At 36.2% G+C, this 18,425-nt stretch overlaps 2 protein-coding genes across 6 annotated transcripts in view; one reads left to right on the forward strand and one right to left on the reverse strand.

The window, feature by feature from the left end:
- ANKIB1 (ankyrin repeat and IBR domain containing 1) overlaps window positions 1-7,345 on the reverse strand; it is a 56,491-nt gene extending 49,146 nt beyond the window's left edge. For all 5 annotated transcript variants that reach the window (XM_070728151.1, XM_070728154.1, XM_070728152.1 and 2 more), the window contains exon 1: window positions 7,024-7,345. The gene's annotated coding sequence lies outside the window, so the exon portion shown is untranslated. The remainder of the gene's footprint in view (window positions 1-7,023) is intronic.
- Window positions 7,346-7,420: 75 nt separating this feature from the next.
- Window positions 7,421-18,425, forward strand: part of KRIT1 (KRIT1 ankyrin repeat containing) — a 47,937-nt gene continuing 36,932 nt past the window's right edge. The window contains exons 1-6 of the mRNA XM_070728156.1: window positions 7,421-7,508; window positions 12,754-12,892; window positions 14,134-14,293; window positions 15,055-15,144; window positions 16,842-16,971; window positions 18,130-18,373. Of these exons, the coding sequence (XP_070584257.1) occupies window positions 12,788-12,892; window positions 14,134-14,293; window positions 15,055-15,144; window positions 16,842-16,971; window positions 18,130-18,373 (729 nt within the window). The 5' untranslated portion in view covers window positions 7,421-7,508; window positions 12,754-12,787. The remainder of the gene's footprint in view (window positions 7,509-12,753; window positions 12,893-14,133; window positions 14,294-15,054; window positions 15,145-16,841; window positions 16,972-18,129; window positions 18,374-18,425) is intronic.

Below are 18,425 nucleotides of genomic sequence, written 5' to 3' on the forward strand. Positions count from 1 at the left end.
GAAATTGCTAAAGGGGAGAAATTTCTTCCAATGGATAGGAAAAAGTCGCGATTTCTACTTAGAAAAAGAAATGCTTAATCCATTCCTGTTGTTCTGAAATTTACTTCACAATAAGTTCAAGTGCTCTTTGGGGGCCCCTGTAAGGAATTTTAGAATTTTTATTGAAAATTATTTCCTTGACCACTTTTTGTCTAGATTGGGTGATTATTAATAAGCCTACAAAGTCTGCATTCAAACGTAACCTGAATCTCAAGAAGGCACAGCAGCAAAGATGAAGTGCATACATAAATACAATGCTCAAAAATAAAACAACCAGTAATGGTTTTTGCATTTAGCACTAACAGTTAATCAATCTATTGAAATAAATTTATTTCTCGAGCAAAATCCATAGCTGCTCTTTGGCCCTATGCTCAAATAATTGCAGCTTTTTACTTCAGCAATATTTTCCATCCAGGCTAGCCCATTATCACAACATCTTGAATAGTCCCTGCTGCCATACTAGCTAGGCTTGAAACTTTTTTAATTGTTTAAAATAAAACAACTCGGAACAATCACGTGTAACAATACAAAAATCCAGTTGCAATGCCCAGAACAGTCCAGAATACTGATCTGTTTCTCAAAACAGCTAAATCTAAGCTTAGTGGGGAAAATACCTTTGGCTCATATCTTTTGTTTTGAGTTTAAAACATTGAAACTGCTCTGAATTTTTCAAATCCAAAACATTTTATATTCTGACTACAAAACTTGTTTAAAATTTCCCTATAAATTCATCTACATATGATTTATATGCAAATTGATCTATTGTTTTAAGATAACTCTGCCATTGTATTATATGAATTGTTTTAACTGTGCTATTTCTTGGTGGAAAAGTAGAATACAAACCAAATAAATAATAATGTACGAAAGCTGTTTATTTTTTATTGTGATGTCAGGTTGCCTTTAGAAATAGAAACAAACATCTATATAGTGATAAAAGTACACCAAAGATATATTCTATGCTTTTTTGTTACCTTCAACAATAAAGGAATCTCCATTAACTTAATCCTACATCTGGAAGTATTAACATTAAATAATTTCTGAATTTATCAGTAGGTGATACTCCAGTTATTTAATTTTTAAATATCACTATATATAGGAAAATATGTGTACCTTTTTAGTTAAGAAAAATGGAATTTTTGCATTCTCGCTTATTAGTTTTGAAAACAAAAATCATTTGAGAAACATTATTGTACTCAATGTATCATACTCAAAAATATCCAGAAAAATGGCAAGCACTGAAAGGGGTTTTGCAAATATTCAGTCCAAAATAATTTCATACAATTTGGAAGCATCTGAATTGTACAAATTTGATGTAGGTATGATGTAGGTAGATCTGGTCACAATTTATTTGATGGGACATATTTATTGATAGCAGTGATAGCAGTGTTCCAATATCTCAGGGGTTGCCACAAAGAAGGAGTCAACCTATTCTCCAAAGCTGAGAGTAGAACAAGAAACAATGGGTGGAAACTAAACAAGGAGAGAAGTAACTTAGAACTAAGGAGAAATTTCTGGATAGTTAGAACAATAAATCAGTGGAACAACTTGCATCTAGAAATTGTAATACTGTACTTCAACACTGGAAGTTTTTAAGAAGATGTTGGATAACCATCTGTCTGAAGTAGTGTAGGATTTCCTGCCTAAGTAGGGGGTTCAACTAGAAGACCTTCAAGATCTCTTCCAACTCTACTCTTGTTGTTGTTGTTGTTATTATTCTGTAAAAATACAACAAACCATTTCAAACTTCAGGAACCCCCTACTTTAATTATAGAATTCTTTTTCAGCTAAATGGATGGCTGCTGAGATCAGATATGTTTTTTCAGTAAGTTTTCCTCAGCAATTGTATCTCTCATGCTAAATAAGAATTGTAGCATGTTCGAAAATGCTAGTATATTTTGTATTTCAAAACAGAAATTGTAATGCTTAACACATGTTCTGATCAAAACATTGGAGTTTACAAAAATAAATCATGCATATTTTATATTCTAACTGTAAATGTCTGAAGCAGGATGTGTAATTTGACTTATCTTATTAATCAGTAGGTACTTTACTGCATTTATTGGTGAAAAGAACTTTTAGCTTCAAATATGCAGTTTGCAGACATAGCATATTTAAATGATTTGCCTCTGAATACTTAATCAAAAAGTATCCATTTTTAGTCAACATTATATAATTAATCTGAAGATTCAGTACCAATAGTCTTCAACTTATAACCATTCATTTAACAAACATTTGAAATTACAAGGGCATTGAAAAAGCGACTTAAGCGGTCACTTAAGAAATGGTCCTTTAAGCATTTAAGTGGCCCTTTTAAAATGGTCACAGCATCCCCACAGCGACATGATCAGAATTTTGGCAATTGGCATGTATTTACAATGGCTGAATCATCGTGGGATCATCTGATCAGTTTTTGTTAACTTCTCAGCTAGCTTCCAAACAAGCAAAGCCAGATTCACTTAACAACTACGTGATTCACATGACAAATGCTGTGATTTGTTTAATAACCATGACAAAAAAGGTCATAAAATTGGGCATGACTCACTTAATAATTTCCTTGCTTAAAAATTGAAATTCTGGTCCCAACTGTGGCTGTAAATTGAGGACTACCTGAAAACAATTTAGATTTGTAATAATTTAAAAAACAGGGTTCCTGAATGCGAGTACCTTTTCAATGCATTCCAATAAACCTGAGGAAACAGAACCAGTTTCAATATCTTTGTTCATTGGATTGCAAAATAACCAATCATTAATTTCAAAAATCAAATTTTATTAGAAAACAGTTTTTGTGCTTTTAAAAAATAGTTATTCTGAATTTTCTGAAAAGTTAGAATGATTTGAGTTGAACAATTTTATATATTTTCAAACGAGAAAAGTGACCTTAATTTTTTTTAATAAGCTCTCCAGTAATAGATACAACAAAAGAAACATAACATGCTATTGAATGCTAATATATTTTCAAGATGTTGTGGTCAAAAATAAACAACAACTGTTTATTGGAAAGCAACAAGTGTGAGGGGAAAAAACTTTCCTTGTTTGTATTCTGTAAAGATGCATATCTTTTCCATTTTTATCAATTATCCAGGTACTCAATACTATTTCCCCCCACAGTAATTAGCATGAAACAGATAAAGCCTCCAAATCCAAAGTTCATCATGTTTATTATCTTAGAAAAAGATCTTTTTAAAAAATTCTCTCTATTAGATTGTTCAACAGTACAGCTAATTATAATCAATCAGCATGTGTTGTGGATAAGAACTGTGTATTAGGTCTTTCATGCTAAACAGTGCATACTGTTTATGAGTCTGCCATGTCATATGATTCACTTCTTTAAAAGAAGACACAACTAAAAGGACAGCTCTGATCTTCTGCATTCTAATAGCTTTATTAATTATCTATTCCAGTAGAGCGAAGCAAAAGCAGCCACTTTTAACTACTAAAGTCTCTTAAACATTAACAGAAAGACATTGCAGCTTTTATTGTTGATGCTTTGAAATAGTACTTTTAAGAAAATATAAAGTATAGAAAGTGTTCATATTTAATTTTAAAAAATATCTTAAGCAAAACAATTTTCATTTATCCAAGCCTATATACTGAAACTCGAGGACAGTGATATTTTGAAAAGCTAGTTTATAAACAGTAATATTCTTCTTCTTCTTCTATACAGTCTTCATTAAAAAGCAATGATGCTTTTATAAATTTTGAATATTATAAAAGAAATATAAAATGTTTATACACACACAGAACACATATCCAATGAAATTTGTATATACAGTACTTCATATACAAATTTGAAGGTGTTTGTATATACTTTATATACAAACACCTTCTATAGCTATTGTTTTCCTCCCTCACTTTTTAAACTCCCTCCTTCTTTTTTAACTAATTTTTAAAAATTGTAAACAAAACTACTTGGTTCAGAATTAATTTATGAAATTATAGTAGAGTTGGAAAGGTCATATGAACTTTTGAGTCCAACTTCATTAAGGTCCAAGACCCAAACAAAAATAATTCCCAATAGATTTTATTTATATCTGCCCATTTCAGTCCCTAAAGATTCTGCAATATTAAAAGACAGAAAAATAAGTAGTAAAACACTAAATCAAAACCAAATCGGCACAATAAATCAATTTAGGTTTGAGGTAGTTTGAAATAAAATTATAGAATTTTATAGAATTAACTTGTGAATACAATTGCAATAAACTGGCACTTTTGAATGGTTGCTCAAACATCTCCAGTGAAGAGTCAATTAAAACTTCCATTAATATATGGATATACATAATATGAGGTTGTTCAGTTGTCAAGATGTGCCAAATTCCCCGCAACCCCATAGTATAGGTATATGCTTAATTACCTATCATTACAGAAATTTTTCCTAACAATCAATCCCTTATTTGAAATTTCAATAGTCTCTACTATATGGTAATGGGGAATAAGTCTGAGTCTTCTTCTTTTTAAAAGAAAAATACTTTGTTGCTTTAGTTCTCTTTTCTAATGTTATATTATACCATCTCATAAAAAGGATTAGTTTACACTCTGCTGCACCTTTGTTGTTGTTTTCTTTATTAGTTAGTTTGATTTTTTTTGCTGAAAGAATTCTCATAACTGGATAAAGATATGTTGATTGGACAAATGTGTAATATAGTTACTTCCAGTACTTTGGAAACTACCTAATTAAAATGCAATTATGCTTAGCAGCTATTCAATTTTGTTGGAAATTTCTAAAACATTTTCATTCCTCAAGCTTTTCATATAAGACTTCTTTGATTTAAACACACAATTTAATCCCACATCTTTAGCCATAATTCCCCATTATTCCTTTTCAGTTTGTTATCTAGCTGAACATTTATTTTTCAAATTTACTAGCTGACCTTAAAGATAGCTTTTAAATTTAGGAATATCCTATTCAAATGTCTAAATGATTAAAATTTAAGGTCCTATCATAAGACTTTGTGGAGAATAATGCTACTAAATACATTCACATCTAACTAGTGTTTCTATGAACAATGGGCATTTATTTGTTTTGTTTGTTTTATTTTGTCAAGTATGTATTGGTAGTATACATAGATATAACGCTGTTTATATACACAAGATGGGTACTAATAAGAGGGAAATATTAGGAGACGGACAGTAGGCAAGCTGGTGCACTTATGCACACCCCTTATTACTTAAATACTTAAAGTTGGTCTATAATAAAAATAAGGTAGCTCTAATCACAACCTAAATCCAGTAAATAGAAATAGGAAAAAATGAAATAAAATATTTTTCTCGAAGCATTCTATAAGGTAACAGGGAGAATTTAGACTTGTTTGTTTTGAAAATCTGTACGCATCCTACGCAAAGTCACAGTTAACAGGTAAATTTAATCTGTCACCTGGCCAATTTTGTAAGAAAGAAGTGGGAATGAGAACTGGAAAACAGGTTACACTAGATTAGATTAGATTAGATTTATTGGATTTATATGCCGCCCCTCTCCGAAAACTAGGGGCGGCTCACAACAATAATAAAAAACAGTACACAATAACAAATCCAATGCCCACCAATCTAATTACAATTTAAAATTAGTAATTTCATAAAACAATCCCAATATATATAAAAAACAGGCACACAGTCAATCAATCAACAAAACAGCATGGGCAAGGGGGAGGTGTTTTAGTTCCCCCATGCCTGACGGCAGAGGTGGGTCTTAAGGAGTTTACGAAAGGCAGAGAGGGTGGGGGCAATCCTAATCTCAGGGGGGAGCTGGTTCCAGAGGGTCGGGGCCCCCACAGAGAAGGCTCTTCCCCTGGGTCCCGCCAAACGACATTGTTTAGTCGACGGGACCCGAAGAAGGCCGACTCTGTGGGACCTAACCGGTCGCTGGGGTTCGTGTGGCAGGAGGCGGTCCCGAAGATATTAGCCCCCTACATAATAATTTCTGAGCAATCCCTGCACAGACAGCAGCCCATTACCAACCAGTAAATTAACTTTCTGCTACTCTAATTTGATGCACGGCTTTTTATTATTATTATTATTATTATTATTATTATTATTATTATTATTATTATTATTATATTTATTTATTTATTTATTTTATTATTTAGATTTGTATGCCGCCCCTCTCCGCAGACTCGGGGCGGCTCACAACAAGACACAGCGAATCATAACAAATCCAAATAGATTTAAAATATTTAAAAATATTTTAAAAGAACCCCATTTACTAACAAACACACACACAAACATACCATGTATAAATATTATAAAAGATCACATCGTTTAATTCGTTGCTAATTAGAATCATTCCTCCTGCTTGGCCAAAATAGATTGAAAATCTTAATTTTTATCTGCTAATCTGACTGAAAAATAAAGCGTTTTCTCAGAAAGGGGGGGGATCTACCCCTCCTTCTGGATTGCTGCCTAGGAGAATAGTTCGCAGGGGTTGCAACCCGGCTGTTTGGAAAGCTCAGCCAAACCCTTCTGAGGTAAAAACTGAAGCCCCACATTTTCTGAACCGGACTGTCTCCCACCCGCCTGGATCTCCCCTCTTCCACCGGCCTTCCCTAGTGCCACAGGCGCCTCCAAGCCATCCCTGAAGCCCCTCGAGAGGCAGTGAAGTTTCGGCTAGGGCAGTTTCCCCTCTCCTGTCTTTTATTAAACCCTCCAGGCTAATCTGCCTTCTTAGGCAGGCTGAGATTTGCAGTCTTTTCCCCGGCCTTGAGCGTCTCCTTCCCCGGCGGGCTGCTACATTGAAGGGGGGCATGAGAAAGTAGCTGGGGACAGGATGGGAGAGACCCCCGCTCCCGTACAAACGGCACAAAGGGCACCGAGGCTTTGCGGTTCCCAGGCCTATCCGGGAACGACAGAAGCGCCCCGAGTTCCCCTCAGCAACGCTTCGCCCCCAGCTCCATACAGACACCTGCTCTGGGCGCCTCTCACCTTCTTCCATCGCAGCGCTTCTGAGACAACCTCCCGCCCGTCTCCCTGTCAGCTCCCCTTTACCGAGCTTACCGAGCTCGCTTTTCCTGCCTGCTCTCCAGGCGTTGAGCATAAGGTGGACCGCCGCGGCCGGCTTCCACGGGGATGGCAATCGAGAGATGCGGACCAAGCCGGGTGAAGATCGGAGCCGGCGCTCCGGTGCTTCTCCTCTCCCCGCTGGGTGGCAGGGCTTGCCCCCTTCGGATCGCCGAGCCCGCCGTCCGCGCCTCTCTTTCCTCAGCCGCCCTTCTTCTCCTTCTCCTTTCGACCGGCCCTCAGAACCCCAATTCAAGCCGATCCATCTCGGGCAGCCACAACAAGGCGACTGCTCCTCCTGTGACCAGCGGCGGCGCCCATTTATCAGGCCTCCGACCCGGAACCTTTATCGGCTGCCGGAGCCGTACGGGAACCGGATCTAGTGCCGGCTAAATGGGTGGGGAGTGAGGCGGAGCCCCGCCGGAGAGAAGCGAAACGTTTCAAGGATGCGTCTCTATCTGGACAGTCTCCAAGGCTCCGTGGTAAGGAAAAGCGAGAGTTTCCAAAGCTTCAGAGCGCTCTGGCGCTTTGTCTCGCTCTCCGTCCCGCTGCAAAAGGCCGTTAAGTGAAGCAAGGGGCGAGTATTTGGTTGGCGGAAAAGCCAAAAGCCTCCGCGGCTCCCTCCCTCCTTAAATCGGTGGCCGTCATAAGGACCACTTGGACGATCTTCGCATTTGAGATGCGTGGATCTTTCCCACTGAGACGAACAGGTTTCTGGAAATCACTGCGTGTGAAATATATCTCGTTATCTCTCTCTCTCTCTCTCTTTCTCTCTCTCTCTCTCTGTGTGTGTATACATACACATACACACTGCTCAAAAAAAATAAAGGGAACACTTAAGCAGCACAATATAACTCCAAGTAAATCAAACTTCTGTGAAATCAAACTGTCCACTTAGGAAGCAACACTGACAACCAACACTGACAACATGCTGTTGTGCACATGCAACTTTGTACAGAACAAAGGATTCAATCAGAATATTTCATTCATTCAGATTTAGGATGTGTTATTTGAGTGTTCCCTTTATTTTTCTGAGCAGTGTGTGTGTGTGTGTGTGTGTGTGTGTGTGTGTATAGATATATATTTATAAGAGGCAACTATTTTTTCGCTTCTCAGCCAAGAAGCTTCTTCAGGTCTGACAGGACAGTGAGGAATGGAAGGATTTATGCAAGGAATATATATCCCTTCCATTCCCCGCTATCCTCTTAGAGCTAAAGAAGCTTTTTTGGATGAGAAATGAAACGTCTTCAAAGAAAAATAAACAAACCAAGAAAAGTTCAATTGCCTCCTGAAAAAAGCACCTTTGTGTCTGCAAGAAAACAAGCAAGCCCAGAAAACACTGAAGGATCCTTCAGTTACTGATTTCTACTAAGAAGATACAGAGTGCCAGTTTGGTATAAGTGGTTAAAGCATTGGGCTAGAAATCGGGAGATCATGAATTCTAGATCCCTATCTTAGGTACAAAACCAGCAGAAGCCCCATCACTTTCTCTCAGCCCTAGGAAAGAGTTGATGGTGAAGAACTGAACAAAATCCCTGTCAAGAAACTTGTCCAGGGACTTGTTTGTTTGTTTGTTTGTTTATTTAGATTTGTATGCCGCCCCTCTCCGCAGACTCAGGGCGGCTCACAACAAAGTGAAAAACAATTTACAACAAATCTAAATTTCTACTAAAAACATTTTAAAAACCCCATTTTCTAAACACACATACATACACACATACCATTCATAAATTGTATATGCCCGGGGGAGATGTCTCAGTTCCCCCATGCCTGACGACACAGGTGGGTCTTAAGGAGCTTACGAAAGGCAAGGAGAGTAGGGGCAGTTCTAATCTCCGGGGGGAGTTGGTTCCAGAGGGCTGGGGCCGCCACAGAGAAGGCTCTTCCCCTGGGGCCCGCCAACTGACATTGTTTAGTTGACGGGACCCGGAGAAGGCCCACTCTGTGGGACCTAATCGGTCGCTGGGATTCGTGCGGCAGCAGGCGGTCTCGGAGATATTCTGGTCCAGTGCCATGAAGGGCTTTAAAGGTCATAACCAACACCTTGAATTGTCCAGGCAATCTCATAGAGTGATTGTATCCTGTATTTATAAGGAATCATCTTGTTTAATTAATACTGCTTATGACCTCATACATACAGTCTGTAATTGTCACTCTTAAGAAAATTTGAAGCATTATAGTTTTGATAGCAGCCTTTTTGGTGGAAGAGGCCATCAGTTCTAAATCCACTCTATGCATAAATCTAAGTCACTCCCTCTCAGCCAGAGGATGGAGGCAAACCATTTCTGTAATTTTGAAAAAACACTACAGAGGCAACTGCAATTGCCAGGATTAAAAAAAAACCCAATAAAAATATTAGTAATACAGGAAGTCCTCAATTTACAACCACAATCGAGTCCAAAATTAAATGCATTTTGCCCACCTTTCTTGCCACAATTATTAAGTGAAATCATTGCAATTGATAGGTTAGTAACCTGATTGTTAAATGAACCTGGCTTTCCCATTGACTTATCAAAAGGTTGCAAAGGTTATACTTATGACACAGCAATGGTCATAAGTATAAACCACCTGCCAAGCATCTGAATTTTGATCACCTGATCAGGGGGTGCTTCAAAGGTTGTAACTATGAAAAAAAAATTCTATGCCATTGTAACTGAATGGTCACTAAATGAACAGTTGTAAGTTGACAAGTACAATAGTTGTTCTACCACCCAGAATAGAAATTTTGCTTTGATGTAAAGTTTTTGACCACAAAACAAGCCCATAAACTCATCTTGTGTTCTCTCTATATATTTGTTAGTACTTTTTAAATGTAGCTTTATCTATTATCTCTCTCTAAAGCAATTGTCCAGCAGTGGGACAAAGTAGACCATATAAACCAGCTTGTGGTTGATTCCGATGCAAAAACATGCTTATATTTTTATTAATGTGATATTCTTAAAGAACTTAATAAACTCAATCTCAACCATTTAAAATGTGGCCTATGACACATTGCTAACAAGAACCTTTTTTCAGTTATATGGGGGAAGAGATCCTTCTGACAAATATATAGAAAAAACATCATATATTGCAGTTTCTCCCATGGAGTTGAGAAACAGCGAAGGTGTGGGTGAGATCATCCAAGGGCATGGGGTGAGGTATCATCAGTACGCTGATGATACCCAGCTGTACATCTCCAGCCCATGTCCCGTCAGCGAAGCAGTGGAAGTGATGTTCCAGTGCCTGGAGGCAGTTGGGGTCTGGATGGGTGTCAACAGGCTCAAACTCAACCCTGACAAGATGGAGTGGCTGTGGGTTTTGCCTCCCAAGGACAATACCATCTGTCCGTCCATTACCCTGGGGGGGGGGAATTATTGACCCTCTCAGAGAGGTTCCGCAGCTTGGGCATCCTCCTTGATCCACAGCTAACATTAGAGTACCATCTTTCAGCTGTGGCAAGGAGGGCGTTTGCCCAGGTTGGCCTGGTGTACCAGTTGCAGCCTTATTTGGACTGGGAGTCACTGCTCACAGTCACTCATGCCTTTATCACCTCAAGGTTCGACTACTGCAACACTCTCTACATGGGGCTACCTTTGAAGAGTGTTCGGAAACTTCAGATCGTGCAGAATGCAACCGCGAGAGCAATCGTGGGACTCCCCAGATATGCCCATGTCTCAACAACACTCCGCGGCCTGCACTGGCTGCCGATCAATTTCCAGTCACAATTCAAAGTGTTAGTTATGACCTACAAAGACCTTCATGGCATCGGACCAGAATACCTCCGAGACCGCCTTCTGTCGCACGAATTCCAGCGGTCGATTAGGTCCCACAGAGTTGGCCTTCTCCGGGTCCCATCGACTAAACAATGTCGTCTGGCGTGACCCAGGGGGAGAGCCTTCTCTGTGGTGGCCCCAGCCCTCTGGAACCAACTCCCCCCAGAGATTAGGACTGCCCCCACCCTCCTCGCCTTTTGTAAGTTATTAAAAACTTATCTTTGCCGCCAGGCATGGGGAAACTAACACACACACACCAATTGTCATTGGTTGTGTGATTATTTTATTTTATTATAAGGGTTTTAAATTGTATTTTAAAAATTGGATTTGTACACTGTTTATGTTGTTGTGAGCCGCCCCGAGTCCTCGGAGAGGGGCGGCATACAAGTCTAAAAAAATATTATTATTATTATTATTATTATTATTATTATTATTATTATTATTAAATTGCCAGAAGAAATTGATGAATAAAAAATTTCAACTCTATGAACCAAGGATAGTTTTGCCTTTTAATTAAACTATGGTTCAGTGTATCTAGTTAAGTCAAAACCAAATAATGTATATCCTGGTTTTCACTCTGCTTTTTTTTATTGGGACAAAGATGATAATTTGAAACAAATAGGCATGACATTTTGTAAGGATTTCTAAGATTTAAAAGCAGTCAAATCTATTTGTGATCTTTGCTACTTCTAGTTCAACTCCCTGCTTAATCAGGAAACCTTGCACTACTTTAGACAAATGTTTAATCTCTTCTTAAAAACCTCCAGTGTTTGAACATTTACAACTTCCGGAAGCATATTGTTCCACTGATTAATTATTCTAACTGTTAGGAAATTTCTCCTTTGTGGCAGTCTGAGATATCAGAACTCTGCTATCATGTCATACCTGGTGCTATCATGGAACACTGCAATCATGTCACCCCTAGAAAACTGTTGTTACATAATAATTTTCATGTTCTTTATCTTAAGAAAAAATATGCCACCAGGTTTTTTTTCAGTAACAAGAAGAGACTGACTCCAACTTTTCTTGGCTGTTTTGTGTAAATCTAATCAGATTTTTAATTATACATCATAATTAAGCAAATTTAGGGTTTGTTTGAATGAACCCAGATTTATCAATCTTAACAATTATGTTTTAAATCAACAGTTGAAAACCTATTCTGTTTTTACACTTGTAAGTTGGCGAAAAATGTCATGCCATTAATAAAACAGATCTACAAAATCGTGCCATAATAAATATTTGTTTTTAAATTCCACAAGATTTTGATAGGTTAAATTTTGTTAATCCAAATAAGATTGGTCTGTCAAACTCTGAACTGTGGTACAGTATATATATTTCATTTATAATCTTTTTAAAAGATAACTTTCTTTGACTTTTGAGTTATCAGAACTTTTATTTTTATAATTAAAAAAATTCAGACTTGTATACAGTACCTATATATAGATAGACACATGACTGATTATTTTTGCCCACATATAGTTATTTTCATATTGGAAACTTGTAGCTCGATATTGAAAGCTTTGCATGAAAATCAGCTTTGCTAATCATAATGAAATTTGTGTTCCTTTTAATGAGAACTTCAAGTAGAAAGACTGACTACACAAGTGCAGCATATGGAGAATTTTATTTTCCACCCTTTGCAATAAAGTACTTATATAGAAGAGTGCACTCTTTGTATCTTTATAGGAAGGGATGTAATTCTGTCTCTTCCCCCCTAGTGTCTAGCAATATCAAAAATGAAAGCATTAAAATCTTTACAATCTGTGTAGTTAGTTCACGAGCCTCTGTTGCAAATTGCAAGCTTTATCTTAAAAAGGATAACAGCCTAGCTTCAGAAACCACAGAGAGACAGTTTCCTTTTGCATATGATTTGCAAGCATATAATTCATGTAATATTCATGTAGACAAAGGACAAAGCAATTGAAACACTGCTGTTTTGGGAACCTTGTTTTATTAATTTAATTGTTATTTTCAGTTGATTTTTTTCCAGTAAGAAAAGTTAACAACAAATGATGGGAAATCCAGAAATCATAACAGAAGCCTATGTGGCTGTCATTCGTCCGAAGAATACTGCAAGCCTCAATTCTCGGGAATATCGTGCTAAATCCTATGAGGTAAAATAAAGGGGCAGGGGTTGACTTCAATAAAAAAAACTTTTATAATTACCAGTAATTATATTTAGTAATTGATATGTCCACAATGTTTCATAACGCAAATAAAAATTCAGAAATATTTTCAAGTTGTAGAATGATCTCTTTTCCAACAGTATCATTTCCTGTGTAAGCCATCCTTTCATAAATTGGAAATGATTATATAGTTACATAAATTTGCTAATTTCTCAATTATAATTATTCTATCATAATGGTAGTTGATACAACAGATGTGGGCTCCTGAAGGTGACATTGAATCTAAAGAATGTAATTAATATAACTAAAGGTAATATAATAGATATGAAGCAAATGCTTTGAAATTAGCATTCACCAAATGGTTTTGCTTTGTTTCAGATTTTGTTTCAATATTAGTTTGGCTTTTATTTATATTTATTTTTGGTGAATATAACATTTCTGGTAGTGCAGTGATTGAAACGCAGTTCTTTAGGCTAACTCTGTCCACAGCCTGGAGCTCGATCCTGATAGAGATCAAGGTTGATTTAGTCTTCCAGCCTTCCATGGCTGGTAAAATGAAGACTTAGATTATTGGGGACAATATGCTGACAACTTCTCAGATAATTCTGTAAAGTACTATGGAGCAGTATATATCTAAGTGCTATTGCTATTGCTCTTTCTTTTTGCTTTATTATATAGTTCTTCAATACATTTAAAACCATATTAATTGTGATAATAAAGTAATTTCAACCAAGAACTTTTAATATATTGGATTTAAAGCAACTCTGCTTAATGATCAGAACTGACTGAAAAAAATAGTGACAAAAGTTCTATTGAAATATATTTTGACAAATTAAAAAAAGTTTATATTTTAAAAAAGATTCATAGCAAAAAAATAATCTACACTTGATTTAGAAAAAACAAGTCTTGTTCATAAACACAATGCAATACTTTTGGAATATTTTCAGAAATTTCTTGACATAGTATTTAGTTACTTTTTTTATGAAGTCTACATATTTTTGTTAATTTCTACTTCTGATACTAGTTTTATTACATTTACTTTACATGTAGGAAAGTATGTCTTATTCTAGCATTGCTAGCTTTAAATTTTGTGAGTTATAATTTCCATAGGAGAATTTTGGGTTGAGAAAGATTAGTTTCTATCATCCCAAAAGTTAGATATAGGTGTTAGATTTTAAAATAAATATGGATCTTTGTGTTTCAATAATATTTAATTTTATCATTGCAAGATTTTGTTACTTGAGGTTCCCATTGAAGGACATAAGAAAAAGAGAAGGAAAATGTTATTAGAAACTAAGATTCAGGAAGGCAGTGATATAACCCAAAGCATCTTGGACTATATACTAGAAACCACCAAACCAATTTCACCAGGAAACCAAGGGATTAAAGGTAATGATGACTTTATTGCTTCTGTTCTGTATTTTCCTCTATCCAGCCATAAAACTCCAAACTCTAATCCCATCAATTAACTCATGCTTTGTAGCATTCAACCCAACTAAAATATTGTTCTAATTCTATGAATGTTAGTAGAAAAGATGCATTTTGACTTCTTTTTGCAGTATAAGATTATTTTATCTCTCTCTTAAAAAAAGGGAAAGTTCTCCTGCTTTTAAAGACTCTTGTCTCTTCCAGTCTAATCTCTGTTGCTTTGAGTAAATCCTAAAATGTTGATATATGATCAGAAAGGTACACAAAATAAGCTTATATAATATTTATACAGCTTAGGTCCAAGTTAAAATCAATAATTTCTAATGAGTCTGGACATTATAAATAGCTAATATGCACTTTGCATCTTATTCCTAAAATCATATAGATTGATATATTTTTAAAATTAATTAAAGTTCAAATAGCATTAAAGATTGTAAGGTATGTTAAAGCTGTTTTCCCTAAAGTTACCAACTATGTCCAATAAATCTTTTGGTGGCATACTTAGTAAAATTGTTTAGAATCTTCAGTGGTCATGACAACCCCTTGAATTCACAAACATTTTTACATCCAGTGTTACTTCCAAATCTGCAGGTTTTTTCAAGAATAATTCTTGAATTTTAAATCCCCCAGGCAATCAATCTAGTTTTTGATATATATTTATATGTGATAGAAAAATACAATTTCAGCTATTTAATTGACAAAGGTTTTCTTATTATGTGAAGGAAAAAGAGTTCTGCTAATGAAGACATTTCCTCTTGGGGAGAACACAGGCAAGGATGCTACTCTTTTCGTTGTACCAACAGTTGTCAAAGGTAAGATAAAAAGTGCATTTACAAAGCACAGATGTTAATGAAAAGTTAGAAAATATTCTATAAATATGAACTGCTTCTTGGTTTTTTTAAATAAAAGTCTCTTTATATTAGTTTTAATGTGGCTGATGTTGTTTTTTATTTGTTGGTTTTTATGTGGCTGGTGGTTTATGTTTATGTGATATAGATGAATAATTAACTTATGCTGCTTATTTAACTAGCCCCATTACTTTGTTTTGCCTAAACACCATTTTATGGTGTTTATGAAAACACATTTATGTTTCAGTCTTCATTCTTTATTGGTTGTCTGTCAGTGATCTCATAGATCAGTGTTTTTCAACCAGTGTGCCGTGGCACACTAGTGTGCCGCGAAGCTCAGAGAGAGAAAGAAAACAAGAGAAAGAAAGAGAAAAAGAGAAAAAGCAAGAGAGAGAGAGAAAGAAAACAAGAGAGAAAGCAAGCGAGAGAGAAAGAAAGCAAGAGAGAGAAAGCAAGAGAGAAAGAGAACAAGAGAGAAAGAAAGCAAGAGAAAGAAAGAGAGGAGGGAAGGTGGGAAAGAGAAAGACATAGAGGGAAGTAGGGAGGGAGAGAGAAAGAGAGCAAAAAAGAGGAAAGAAGGAAGAGAGAAAGAAAGAGGGATGGAGAAAGAAAAAAAGAGGAAGGGAGGAAAGAGGGAGAGAGAAATAGAGCGAAAGGGAGGTAGAGAGAGTTTTTGTCCAAACATTTTTATCCCACCCCCTACACCTCCCACTCAATGTGCCCCATGGTTTTGTAAATGTAAAAGATGTGCCGCGGTTCAAAAATGGTTGAAAATCACTGCTATAGATGATTCTTCTGCAGAATTTTTTTCTACATATCTAAGGATTTCCTATTTTTCTATGGTGTCTAGTGACATTACTGCTTGCTGCCTTGTGTGCTAGTCTTTAAAAGCTGTCAGTTATGCATCTGTGTAAAACATTGGTTCACAAACATTATTCCAACGAGGGAGTGACGAGGGACATTCTCAATCATCCAGGTTTTCCAAATGCAACTGGACTTTCTTGGGGTTTTTTCCTTTGAAAGCATTTCACTTTTCTTTCAAAAAGCTTCTTGGATGTCAGGACTGAAGAAGCTTATTGGCTTTTGAAATGAGATTACTCCAAGTTCCAAAGATAGATTTTGTGTTTTAAAACAATGACACTTTCTTTAATTTCTTAAATTATAGTATTTTTACTTTACCAGTTTATCACTTCACCAGTTTATCTTCTGGGCTATAATTTTTTTTTGCCAATAGTCAAGTTTATTAGAGTATTTTAAGTTTACCATCAATTATCATTCATTGGATATTCATCTTCCTTAAAATGATTGGTTTATCATTATTCATAAACTAGGAACTTTGGCTGTTTGTTTACTAATACCTTAGAGCCATAAGTCACATTTTTTCTTTAGTTTATATAGTTTTGTTTAGACATTTACACTGACAGAAAAGAAGCAGCAGCCGCCAAGAATCCATTCTTGCTTAAAGTGATGTCTGAAGAACCACAATAGCAAATTATGTGGCCTATGTAAGGGGAAAAAATGCGACAGCAAAAATATTTTTATACAGTCTAAGAAAAGGGCATGTTCCAAAATATACCTACAGGAATAAAAGTCTAAAAGCAAAATGTAAAAAAAAAAGACTAAAAAGTGATTTATATTTTTTTTAAAAAATTTCTTTATAGATAATACAAAGTATGTTTACAGTCCTGGATGCCCAGTTTTCTACTGTTTACAAGACATCATGAGAGTCTGCAGTGAATCCAGTTCTCATTTTGCTACAATTACAGCTAGAATGTTACTTTTCTTAGATAAGTAAGAAATCTTTATTATTTTAATTTTAAAATTGTGTCTGTAGGAGAATTACTCTCTCTGTAATTAACTTTTGTGATATACGTAGTGCGTGGTGCATGGAATGGAGAAATGCATTTTGTATCAAACACAGGTAGTCCTCAACTTACAACAGTTTATTTAATGACTGTTCAAAGTTACAGCAGCACTGAAAAAAGTGACATGACCAGTTTTCATAATTACCACTTTTGCAGTGTCTCTATGACCATGTGATTGGCAACTGGTTCATATTTATGTCTGTCGCTGCATCCAAGGTTACTAACTTATCAACCGCAGTGATTCACTTAACAACTGTTGGAAGAAAAAAATATAAAAACTGTGGCAAAACTCATTTAACAAATGGCTCACTTAACAACATAAATTTTGGCTCAATTGTGGTCATAAATTAAGAACTACCTGTATGAAATAAAAACTATGGGACTGAAATTCAGCTGATCCTTTCTGCTCAAGTCATAATTCAGCTGAGTGAAACTCAGAACCTTTTGATAATTATAAAATTCAGCTCCCCCCCCCCCGTAGAAAACACCCTGCAGAGGTCTCAGAGGGCAAATCATCAAGGTGTCAGTGTTGCTTATGCTTTTCTTTCTTCAAGGAGGGTATGCCAGCCTACCTGTCCTTAGCCTTAGAAGCTGGTGGAATTGCATACTGCCACCTTTGAAGTCAAATGTAACCTATCCAACAAACTTGCCTGTCCCATTTGGGAAAGTAAAAGGAAAGAGAGCTTGGATAGATAAGATGTAATATGGTTGAATAGAAGTGCAGCCGCCAAATAGGGTTGTGTCTGAATTCAAGTGGGATATATCCGACCTGCCATTCATTCTTGCTGCTACCATTCTTTCCCTTACTTCTCCATAACTCCCATTATCATATCCTGCCATTAGTGGCTTTGAGTTTTTCCCATTTTTCTCACCCTAAAATACTTTTAATTAGAGCATTACATGTTTCAGATCTATGCCTTGATGAAATGTTTTAATCTAAACATGAACCATCCACAAGGAGTTCTTCCATGCACATCCCTAATGATGCACATCATTTATAGATGGGGTGGTGTGGGTAAAACGTCCTGTTTCTTGTCTGATTCCATGGGTAATACTAGCTAGTCTAATCCATTACTTTTTGCAGATGGTTAGAAGAACGACATTTGCAATCACACTCAATCCCAGCTTTATTCAGACCATCTCCTTTAGAGCGGATTAAAACAAACGTTACAAATCCTGCTTATGCTGTTGAATCCGGACAGAGCGAGAGTTCCTTTCACATGGGATACACTGCATTGGAGATCAAGAGCAAAATGATTGCATTAGAGAAGGCGGACATATGTATTTACAACCCTTTATTCGGATCAGATCTTCAGTATACCAACAGAGTAAGAAAAAATAATTATTAATATTACTTTTGGCCTTCATGTTTTTCTTTGG

The sequence above is a fragment of the Erythrolamprus reginae genome, chromosome Z, assembly GCF_031021105.1.
Source record: "Erythrolamprus reginae isolate rEryReg1 chromosome Z, rEryReg1.hap1, whole genome shotgun sequence".
In the NCBI taxonomy this organism is placed as follows: Eukaryota; Metazoa; Chordata; class Lepidosauria; order Squamata; family Dipsadidae; genus Erythrolamprus; species Erythrolamprus reginae.